Here is a 12,493-nt window from a genome sequence, read left to right as displayed (position 1 = left end):
CTATGACAGGTGTGTGGCAACCTGCTATCCCTTCCAGTACACTGTCATCATTTTGTTAATAATAATGAGATCATTTTTCTAATAATCTTATTAATGTAATGAAATATATTTGGTTCTCCAAAAGAAGTCAGTAAAGAAGTATTAGGATTAAATGAGTAAAGTTAAGAATACATTATCCGCTTAACAATTTATGTCCCAACTGTCCCGAACTATATGTTTCCTATTAATTGAGGATATCAGAATTTTGGCAAAAATCATGATGATAAAGTAATTATTTAATATCCAATAAGAGCAGATATTGCTTTGAAAACATGATTCTTCAATGAAAGGAGATAATTTTTAGTGAAATAACTGATTCTAAGCTTAAGTGGAAAATCTAAAAGATGAATGTAGGATAATTCGTTAAGCCAGAAGGAAGAAACTATTTAAAAATTATGCATTAATAACTTTGTTATGGCAATAACCTGGAGACATAGCCTTAACCAAGGATCCACATGAACATCACCAACACTGGGACAAATTAACATTATCTGTGTATTAATGGGGGGCATTAAGAAGGACACATTTTCTTCTGCTAAAAATATTTAATCTGAACTGAAACATGGACAATCAGTGGACAACTGAGAGCAACTGAGAGTGATTATACAAAACAATGGCTCATACTCTTCGAAAATATCAGAGACACAGCCAGAAAGTTTCTTTAAGATTAGAGGAAATGAGTGGTACATGTGATTTTGGATTTGAACCTTAGACTACAGGGGCAGAAAATGCTGTATTTAGAATAGTGAATCATAGTCATGTTACCTCTCCAGATTATGGTAATAATACCAAAAATGGATTAGTGAATATACTTGTTATTGAGAAAAAAATAAAAAATGTTTAGGAATAAATTGTTAATATGTGAATATGGTTGCACTTTTCTCATATGTGGTCTTCAGGAAATTTTACTATGGACATACAGAGAAAAGTAATGATAAGGCAAACATGAAAACAGTTTGCTAAAATATATATATATTAGTATGGTTTATAATCCCTGATATTTATCTGAAAATTTGAATTATTTCACAAAAAATAGTAAAAAAAATTAAAAAGGCAAAGAAACATAAGAGAAAAAAACTTGGTGACATAGGGGCAACACAAGCTTCCCCTGAATTCACTTCAGATAAATAATTCAAGCTTTCATTGCTACCCAGCACTGACCTTTCCATCACACTTCAGCCCTTTACAGACTATCATTAGGAATGGAGGGAAACCAATCATGGATCATAGAATTCATCCTGGTGGGATTCCAGCTCAATGAAGAGGTGGTATCGCTTCTCGTTGGTATCTTCTCCCTGTTATATACCTTCAATCTGCTGGCCAATGGCATGATCTTGGGACTCATTTGCCTAGACCCCAGACTGCACTCCCCCATGTACTACTTCCTTTCTCATCTGGCCATCATTGACATATCCTATGCTTCTAGCAATTTGCCCAATTTGCTGGAAAACCTAGTGAAACACAAAAAAACTATCTCCTTTGTCTCTTGCACTCTGCAGATGCTTCTCATTTTGAGTTTTGGTTCTATAGAGTGCCTGACTTTGGCAGTGATGTCCTATGACAGGTATGTGGCGATCTGCCACCCCCTCCAGTACACTGTCATCATGAACTGGAGAGTGTGCACGGTCCTGGCCATCACTTCCTGGGCATGTGGATTTTCCCTGGCCCTCGTACAAGTCATTCTCTTGTTAAGATTACCCTTCTGTGGGCCCCAGAAGGTGAACCACTTCTTCTGTGAAATTCGCTCTGTCCTCAAATTGGCCTGTGGTGAAATCTGGATCAATGAAATGTTCCTCTTTGCTGATGGTGTGTTTATCTTGGTTGGGCCCCTTTCCCTGATGCTGGTCTCCTATGTGCGCATCCTCTGGGCCATCTTGAAGATCCAGTCAAAGGAGGGCCGCCAGAAAGCCTTTTCCACCTGCTCCTCCCACCTCTGTGTGGTTGGGTTCTACTTTGGCATAGCTATGATCGTTTACATGGTCCCTGACAATAGTCAACGAGAGGAACACCTGAAGATCCTTTTCTTGTTTTACAGTCTTTTCAACCCATTGTTGAACCCCCTTGTCTACAGTGTAAGAAATGCTCAAGTGAAGGCTGCCTTCCACAGAGTATTGCAGAAAAAGAGGACAATGTGAAAGAGTGTACAAATCTGTTTCAGTGCATTTTTCCCCCTAAGAGATGTGATTGCTGGTGCCAATGGCTCAAGAAAATTCCCCAAGAAGAGGCATAATTGAATGATAAGCATTACTCAAGAGTAACAGCAGCAAGACGGCAGAATAGGAATCCCTAAACTCTTGTTACTCCACGGAGACAAGAACATATAGACCAAATTTCCTTTGTGAAAACACCAGAAGTCAGATACTAGGTTACAGAACCTGACAAAAGCATAAAACAAAGATAAGATATAGTAAGTGCTTAGGCAAATATATCGTATTTTACCCGCCATATCTACTTTCTCTCACTGGCACAGCATGTCAGGAACAGGAGAAAATCCCCACTCCCAGCTCTCCCTCAAGAGGGGAAAGAATGGACCAGGCAAACTACTTTGTAGCTTTTCAGGGAGTGAACTGAGGGTTTGTTGGTTGTCTTGTCTGACTCAGAGCACTGACAGGAATGGCAGTTGGACTCCTTGTTGGGGTCACTGGGACACATGACAAGCACTCCAACTTTCTACAGCTGTACAGAGATTGTTTTGGTTTTCACTATGCTCATAGATCTGCACTGGTATCTCATTCTTGGTTTCATTTGAAATTCCCTGAGGATGTGTAATGTTGAGTTTCTTTGCATTTGCTTCCTTGCCATCTGTACATCTGCTTTGGTGAGCTGTCTCTCTACATATTTGTCCATTTTTATGTAATAAACTTTATATTTTAGAGCAATTTTAGAATCACTGCAAAATTCGGTGGAAGGTACAGAGATACCCCACATACCCCCTGCCTCCACACATGCATAACCTCCCCCATTGTCAACATCCCCCCTCAGAGTGTCACATTTGTTATCATTCATCAACCTGCCTTAACACATCATCATCACCCAAAGTCCATAGTGTAGGTTAGAATTCACTCCTGGTGTTGCACGCTCTGTGTGTTTGCATGAGTGTATAATTATGTATATCCACCATTATACTACCATGTACAGTATTTTCACTGCCCTAAATAATCACCTCTTCCTTCCTCCCTCATTATTAGTCCCTGGCAACCACTCATCTCTTAATTGCCTCCATACTTTTGGCTTTTCAGGATGTCATGTAGTTGGAAATATAAAGTATGTAGTTTTTCACAATGGCTCTCTTCATTCACTTGTATGCCTTTAAGTTTCCTCTGTTTTTCTTTTTTTTCTTTGCTTAATAGTTCATTTCTTTTTAGTGGAGAACACTGTCCTTTGTCTGGATGCACCACAGTTTATTGATCCATTTACCAACTGATGGACCGCTTGATTGCTTCCAAGTTTAGGCAACTATGAATAGCAATTATGAATAAAGTTACTTTAAACACCTCTGTGCAGGTTTTTGTGTGAATATAAGTTTTCAATTCCTTTGAGTAAATACCAAGTAGTGCAATTGGTAGATCCTATAGTAAGAGTATGTTTAGTTTTTGAGAAGCTGTGAAACTGCCTTCCAAAGTGACTGTCTTTTTCATGAATGAAAATGAATTTCCCCCAGCAATAGATGAAAGTTCCTGTTGATTCACACCCTAATCAGTGTTTGGTATTGTCTGTGTTCTGGATTTTAGCCATTCTACTATGGGTATAGTGATATTTCACTGTTGTTTTAATTTGCATTTCCCCAATGACAGAGATGTGGAGCGTCTTTTCATATGCTTCTTTGCCATTTATATTCTTTAAGTAGATGTTTGTTAGGGTTTGGGGGCCTATTTTTAAATAGAGTTGTTTGTTTTCTTAGTATTATGTTTTAAGTGTTCTTTGTATATTTCTGAATCAAGTTATTTTTCCTACATGTGCAAAGATTTTTCTCCATTCTATGGAATGAATTTTTATATTCTTACTAGTGTCTTTCACAGAGCAACAATTTTGCTGTTGTTTTTTATCATTATTTTTATTTTTATTTTTTCTTTTATTTTTCATTTATGTATAATCGATTTACAATGTTGTGATTGTTGCGTAGTATTCCATTGTATATATGTACCACTTCTCCTTTATCCATTCATCTGTAGATGGACATTTAGGTTGTTTCCATGTCTTGGCTATTGTGTATAGTGCAGCTCTGAACATAAGGGTGCATGTAACTTTTCGAATTATCGTTTTGTCCAGATATACGCCCAGGAATGGGGTTGCTGGATCATATGGCAACTCTGTGTTTAGTTGGTTGGGGAACCTCCATACTCTTTTCCATATTGACTGCACTAACTTACATTCCCACCAACAGTGTGGGAGGATTCCCTTTTATCCACACCCTCTCCAGCATTCGTTATTTGAACATTTTTTAATGATGGCCATTCTGACCAGTGTGAGGTGGTTCCTCATTGTAGTTTTGATTTGCATTTCTCTAAGAATTAGCAATGTTGATCATCTTTTCATGTGTCTGCTGGCCATCTGTATGTCTTCTTTGGAGAAATATCTATTAGATTTTCTGCCCATTTCCTGACCAGCTTGTTTGCTTTATTCATGTTGAGTTAGTTGTAGGAGCTGTTTCTCTTTTGGATGTGAATCCCTTACCAGTCATATCATTCACAAATATTTCCTCCCTTTCCTGTATCAATATGTCCCAATAATTTTTAAATTTAATTAAATGCAACATATCAACTTTTTTCTTTTGAAAACTTTTAACTTTCAGTTCAGGGTTATTATCATTTTGTATTTTGGAGGCATGAAGTGTGGATTGTTCTAAATCTCTATGTTTCACCCTGAGGCAAGTTTTAACATTGAGAATTTAAAACAGGAATCACAAGAGCAAGGCTTACAAATCACTCTTTAAAACACAGCATCATGGTAGACTGAATGATGCTTTTACATCACTTATTAACTCATACAGCTTTAATAGTTGAAACTATATATGGCAACAAAGAAAAGGTGAATATAATGGTTAATGAAAGGAAACTTCTCGGAGTCTGAATTTGCCTATATTTTCTGGGAAATAAGTCCGGGTGAGAAATAATAGATAGGGTTAAATCTCAAGGATCCAGTATGGGCGAAAGAAAAAAGAAATGAGAAAAAACAAACAAAAAAATGTTTAACAACAGCACTTGCACTGTAAGAAACACTAAACAAAACATTTTTTTCTCCATCTGAAAGAAATGCTTCCTAATGATAATGGGTATAAATATTTTCTCTGGTTTTTGAGAACATTTTATTTTTGGTTATCAGAAGCATGACTATAACGTGCCCAAGTGATATTTTAGTTGCAATTATCCTGCCTGTGGTTTGCTGAGCTTTCTGTATTCATGAAAAGATAACTTCTATTGTGCTGGGAAACCTCGGATATAATTCCCTCAAAATTTGCTTTTGTTCCATTATATGTTTTGAAAGTTAGTTATTTATTTATTTAGGCTGCTTAAGCAGCCAGTGAAGCATTGGATCTTTGTGGCTGTGCGCAGGCTTTCTCTAGTTGCGGTGAGCAGGGGCTACTCTTCCTTTAGGTGCGTGGGCTTCTCAGTGCAGTGTTTTCTCTTGATGCAGAGCATGGGCTCAAGGCACGTTTTCTTCAGTAGTTGTGGCATTCAGGCCCAGTAGTTGTGGTCATGGGCCCTAGAGTTCAGGCTCAGTAGTTGTGACACACAGGCTTAGTTGCTCCGTGGCATGTGGGATCTTCCTTGACAAGGGCTCGAACCCAGGTCCACTGCATTGAAAGATGGGTTCTTAACCAAAGAGCCATCAGGGAAGTCCCATATACTATTTTTACTTTTTATTTTTTCCACTTTTATTGAGATATGACATACAGCATGTATAAGTTTAAGGTGCAGAGCACAATGATTTGAATTATATGCAACGTGAATTTTTTATCACGACAACTTTAGTAAAATTCCAGCATCTCATGTAGATACAAAATTAAAGAAAAAGAACTTTTACCTGTCAATAGAATTCTTAGAATTTTCTCTCTTAAAACCTGTCATGTGTAATTTACACAATGGTAGTTATGATATTTATCATGTTGTATATCACATTCCCAGGACTTATTTATCTTATAACTGGAACTTTGTCACTTTTGGCTACTTTCATCTGGCTTCCCCAGTCCCCACCCCCTTATATCTGGTAACTACAAACCTGATCTCTTTTTCCGTGAGTTTGGTTGTTTGATTGATTGTTTTTGATCTAATCAACCTGTTAACACGATGTTACTTCCTGCTACACAACATAGTGATTTGAAATTTCTGTACGTCTCCAGATGATCACCAGGATAATTCTAGTTATAATTTATCACTGTAAAAATACGTTATATACGAATTAACTGTATTCCCCACACTGTGCATTTCATGTTCACTTATTTTGCAAGTGGAAGTTTGTACCTCCTATTTTCCTTCACATATATCTTTCCTCCTCCCTCCTTCCTCCCCTCTGGCAACCACCCATATCTTCTCTGTTTCTATATCTATGTTTCATTGTTCATTTGTTTTGTTATTTAGACTCCACATGTAAGTGAAAACATGACTCTTTGATCTTCTCTGTCTGACTTCTTTCACTAAGCATAATAGTGCTAGGTCCACCCATGATGCTGAAATAAGAATGTTTCATTCTTTTTCATGACTGAGTTATATTCCATCTTTCACACACACACACACACCCACACACACACACACACACACACACATCTTCTTTATCCATTCATCTATTGATGGGAACTTAGGTTGCTTCAATATCTTGCCTATGTAAATAATGCTACACAAACATAGGAGTACATATATCTTTTCTAATTAGTGTTTTTTTTTTTTTTTTGGATAAATATCCAGGAGTGGAATTGCTGGATGATATGGTAGTTCTATCTTCAATTTTTAAAAAAATCTCCACATAGTGTCCACAGTGGCTGCACCAGTTTACATTCCCACCGTGGTGAACTTGGGTTCCCTATTCTCCAGGTCCTCACCAACACTTGTTATTTCTTATCTTTCTGACAGTAGTCATGCTAACAGGTGTGAGGTGATATCTCATTGCAGTTTTGATTTGCATTTCTCTAGTGATTAGTAATCTTGAGCCTTTGTTCAGGTGCCTATTAGTCATCTGTGTGTCTTCATGGTTAAAATGTCTGTTCAGGTCTTCTCCCCATTTTTTCATTGGGTTCTTTGTTTTATTCATATTGACTTGAATGACATGATTATATATTTTGGATAATGATCCCTTACCAGTCATGTCATTTATGAACATTTTCTTCCATTCCATAGGTTGTTTTTTGTTTTGTCCATTGTTTCCTTTTCTGTGTGAAAGATTTTAAGTTTAAGTAGGACTCATTTGTTTGTTTTTGCTTTTGTTTCCTCTGTATTAGGGGACTGATCTAAAAAAATATATTGCTATGATTTATGCCAAATTGTATTCTGCCTATGTTCTCTTCTCAGAGTTTTATGTTTCTAGGTCTCATATTTAATAATTTAAGCCATTTTGAGTGTATTTTTGCATATGGCATGAGAGAATAGTCAGGTGTTGCACGTAGATCTCCATGTTTCCCAACACCATTTATTGAAGAAACTGTCTTTTGCCTATTGTATATTCTTTCCTCCTCTGTCATAATTAATGGTCCATATAACTGTGGGTTTATTTCTGGGCTCTCTGTTCTGTTCCATTGATGTATGTGCCACTACTATGCTGTTTTGATTGCTGTAGCTTTTTAGTATAGTTTGAAATCAGGGCGTGTGATACCTCAAGCTTTGTTCTTCTAAGATTGTTTTAGCTATTAATGGTCTTTTGTGTTTTCATATGAGTTTGAGGATTATTTCTTCCAGTTCCATGAAAAATTCCAATGGTATTTTTTGATAGGGGTTGCATTCAGTCTGTGGATTGTCTTGAATGGCATGGGCATTTTATCAATATTAATTCTTCCAATCAATGATATGGTATATCTTCCTACCCGCTTGTATCGTCTTCAGTTTCTATCATCAGCCTCTTCCTATTTCTCAACTCTTCACATAGTCCACTTTGGGTTGATCCTGTTTGGTACTCTCAGTGCTTCCTGGACTTGGATTTCTGTTACCATTCTCTGCTTCAGGAGGTTTTCAGCTAATATATCTGCAAATACATATTCTTCGCCTTTCTCCTTTCTCCTTCTGGCACCCCTGTAATGCAAAGGTTAGTACACTCGATATTGTCCCAGAGGTCTCTTAAATTGTCACCATTTCTTTTCATTCTCTCTCTGTTCAGATTCAGTCATTTCCACTAATCTGTCTTCCAGCTTTGTGATCTGTGACATCTAATCTACTCTAATCTTATCTTGATTGCTTCTACTGTATTTTATACTACAGTTACTGTTTTTCTTCTCTTTGGCTTTGCTTTAGATATTTTCTTAAATTCTTTGCTAAGAAATTTTAACTTCTCATTCCATTCATGCAACCTTTTCCCAAGTTCTTTGAGCATCTTACAATCAGTACCCTAAACTCTTTCTCGGGTAGATTGTTTATCTTCCCTTCACTTAGTTCTGGCATTTTATCTTCTTGCTTTGTTTGGAATATATTTCTCTGTTGCCTCATTTTGCCTAATTTGCTGTGTTTATTCTATGTACTTGGTAGATTGGTTATGTTTCCCTACCCTGGAGATGTACCTTTTCTAGATGTCCTGTATGCCTAGCAGCACACTGTCCTCTGCTCACCAGAGCTTACCAAGCCTCAAACTGTCCCAGAGCTAGTGCTGGGCCAGTGGTGCATGGAGCCAGGTTTGAGGGTGGGTAGTTACAGAGCCATGGTTCCCAGATTTAGTGTCAGCCTGATGGTGGGTGTGGCCATTTACTGACATGACTGGCTGTGGGGTCAGATGTGTCTTAGAGCTGTCCTTGGCCTGCTGGTGGATGGGGCTGGGGCCCAGGGGGTCCTGGGGTTGATGCCTGCACAGTGGTGAATAAGGCTGTTCCCAGGGCTAGTTTCAGCTTCTTGATCTATGGGACAGGACCTGGGCCCTCTGGTATACAGGGCTGGGCCCTGGGGTGGCTGTGGGCTCAGTGGGTCTTAAGGCAGTCAGCCTGCTCATGAATGGCCCAGTGTCCCTGCTTGGCTTGCTGTTTGGCGCTGGGGCATCTAAAGGCTGGTGGTACAGGCTGGTGGGTGGGGCCCGTGCCAAAACTAATAAGCTCCAGAGAGGATTCCAAAATGGCGCTTACCAGCCCCAGTGTCCTCATGAAAGAGTGAACTCTCAAAAATGGCTGCTGCCAGTGTCTGCTTTCCCAGGGTCAACTTCATTTGCCTCCTTCCTCTTCAGGAGGTGTTCGAAGATTAGCAAGTGAGTCTGACCCAGGATCCTTTCAAATTACTGCTTCTGCACTGGCTCAGAGGGCTTGTGAGATCTTGTATGTGCCCTTTAAGAGTGGAATCTTTATTTCCTACAGCCCTTTGTCTCTCCTGAAGTTAGCCCTGCTGGCTTTCAAAGCCAAGGGTTCTGGGGCTCATCTTCCTAGTTCAGGCACCCTAGGCTGGGGAGCAGCTTGATGTAGGGATCAGGTCCCTTGTTTCTTAAGGAGAAATTGTGCAATTATAATTATCCTCCTGTTTGTGGGTCACCCAGTCAGGGGTATAAATCTTGACCCTATCTTGTCTCAGCCCCTCCTGCCCATCTTATTGTGGTTCCTTCTTTATAGCTTTAGGTTTACAAAATCTTTTCTGATAGTCTTCTAAAATTTCTCATCAAAAGCAAAAAGTTATAATTTTGGTGTACCTGTGGGAGAAGGTGAGCTCTGGGTCTTCTTACTCCACCATCTTGGATACTCTGGTCCCATTTTATTTGGCTTTTCTCATGAGTATGGTCAGCTTTTTTTTTTTTTTAACTGTATCCTCATAGATCTTTCAGTCTCTACTCTTTTTTTTTTCATTATTTTTCTTCTAATGTTTTTATATGAATTTTTCTTTTGATCATTCATTTGAATTCACTGATCCTATTCTTTACAGGGTCCACTCTGATGTTAAATCCACTCAATGTTTTCTTAGTTTCACATACTATTATTTGCTCCTTAAGAATGAATATCTGAACATTTTTTGTAGGTTCTAATTCTTAATTGAAATTTTACTCTTTAAACATTCTCTATCTTTGTTTCCACTAACTTTTATCTGAATGACCATTATTTTGAAATATTGTGGCTTCTGAATTGATGCTATACCTAGGACCTCTCCTATTGGCTCTTGTATCTCTTGGTTATTGGTAATTTTTTCCTGCTTTTTCACATTTGGAATGCTAAAGGGAAAAGGATATAGATTATAATATCATCATATAAAGATTAAGGAGGCTTTGTGGTTTTCTCCCTAAGGGCAATTCAATTTGTTGAAGATCACCTTGTTCACTTTAGTTCTTGGTTTTTAGATTTGATAAAACAAGTGTATTTCACTTACATTTTTGCAAGTTAGACTTGAGCAATGCCTAAGAAGACATTCTGCATATATTTGGGAATCCTTTTCATCATATCCTTCCTCTCTGTGATCTCATCCCCTAAATCCCAGCTTTCTTATTGGCCTGTAACTTCAATCTATTGAAGATATCATCTCCTTGCTTGGTGTCCATTTTCTTGAGCACTGTTTGGAAAATACCTCTTGTAAGAAAGCTTGTGTGAATATGATCCTTACCTGTACTTCCCTTTCTTTTTTTTTTTTTAATTTATTTATTTATTTATTGGCTGTGTTGGGTCTTCATTGCTGCACATGGGCTTTCCCTAGTTGCGGTGAGCAGGGGCTACTCTTCATTGTGGTGAAGCCTCCTCATTGCAGTGGCTTTTCTTGTTGCAGAGCACGGGCTCTAAGCACACAGGCTTCAGTAATGCAGCAAGCAGGCTCAATAGGTGTGGCTTATGGGCTCTGGAGCGCAGGCTCAATAGTTGTTGTGCACGGGCTTTGTTGCTCTGTGGCATGTGGGATCTTCCTGGGCAGGGTTCCATCCTGTGTCCCCTGCATTGGCAGGGGGATTCTTAACCACTGTGCCACATAGGAAGTCTCACTTGTACTTCACTTTCAACAAGTATTACAACCTTGTCCTGTCTATCTACTTCTAAAAAATACTCATTCAAAGCCTAAACTCACTTCTGATTGCATTAACAATTGTACCTTTCTCAACAAAGAACTAAGTGTTGTGGGGGAAAAGATGGGGGAGGAAAATTGATGTTTAACACATAACAAGTGTTATTTAAGCTTATTAATAAGAAAATAATAAATTTCACCACATTGATGGGATTTGGGCAAGGGCACATATACATAATTATGCAAGCAACAGGCTGCACCAGGTAACAGTTTTCTGTTTACTGTAATGCCTGTATGAGTAGCTAGGTAATTTACAGGAACAATACAATGCTGAGCTGTATCTCAAAAAGTACTATTCATTAGAATTATTGTCACAAACCTGAGAAGTATTAAGCAGTTTGTTTTGTGGCTGTTAATCATACATAGTGTATAGTAAGAATAATTAGCTTATGAACTAAATTGTGTCTTTCCCAAAATGTACATCTTGACATTCTGACCATCGGTACCTCAGAATGTATATATATTTGAGTGTTTACTTAAAAGGTAATTAAGTTAAAAAGAGGTCATTAGGATGGACACCAATACGATATGACAGGTGTCCTTGAAGAAGAGATGATTAGCATGCAGACATACACAGAAGGAAAACCAGGTAATGTCACAGTGAAAAGATTGCCATCCCCAAGCCAAAGAGAGGCTGCAGAAGAAACCAACCCCATCTGAGGTTTGATGTTACACATCTAGCTCCTAGGACAAGAAGAAAATACATTACTGTTGCTGAAGCCATGCAGTCATGGTATTTTGTTATGGCATGCCTAGAAACTAACACTTAGTTCAGAGGTTTAAGAAATAAATAAATGTGTCAGTTGAAAGTGTGCCAAGCATTGACCTACGGAGGTCACTCATCAAACATATTATTAAATACACTATTGGAAAAGTTTCCACCATGAAATGAGACATGACAAAAGTATATTTTTTTCAAGTGTGGGAACAGATTTCTTTTTCTTAATTGTAAGTCTTCAAATTGAGCTCTCACAGAATATAAGACCATTCTTTCAGTAGTTACACAAAAACATCTTAATATAGTTCCAGTTTTACAAGCACTTGAAGAAGTCACAATAATCATATCAGAATTCCTTATTAAGTTGCCCAAGCCTGCATTTTTCTGAGATCCTTTAAAAGGAGCAAATAATCAAAATTTACCTTAAAATTACTTAAAACCATGGGAAATAAATACCATATTGTGGACAAAGAGTGCGTGTGTGTGCACGCACATGTGTGTGTGCGTGTGTGAGTTCTTCAATCAGCAAACCAGGATGATGATGAGCACATTGAATTCAAAAGAGCAAAAAGACATCTCCTCTGTGCTA

General features: G+C 38.1%; 1 protein-coding gene across 1 annotated transcript; it reads left to right on the top strand.

Moving 5' to 3' along the window:
• Nucleotides 1–1,241: 1,241 nt before the first annotated feature.
• LOC130852069 (olfactory receptor 2A2-like) lies at nt 1,242–2,174 on the top strand. The gene has a single exon (XM_057732717.1). It carries the CDS (start codon nt 1,242–1,244, stop codon nt 2,172–2,174), a length of 933 nt encoding a protein of 310 aa, XP_057588700.1.
• The last annotated feature ends 10,319 nt before the right edge of the window (nt 2,175–12,493 follow it).

The sequence above is a fragment of the Hippopotamus amphibius genome, chromosome 4 (assembly GCF_030028045.1).
Source record: "Hippopotamus amphibius kiboko isolate mHipAmp2 chromosome 4, mHipAmp2.hap2, whole genome shotgun sequence".
Taxonomy (NCBI): Eukaryota; Metazoa; Chordata; class Mammalia; order Artiodactyla; family Hippopotamidae; genus Hippopotamus; species Hippopotamus amphibius.
This window is presented reverse-complemented; position numbering and strand designations above follow the sequence as displayed.

Bases quoted from the DNA above. Each gene is read 5' to 3' on its own strand.
- LOC130852069 (XM_057732717.1), top strand. From the start codon at position 1,242: ATGGAGGGAAACCAATCATGGATCATAGAATTCATCCTGGTGGGATTC.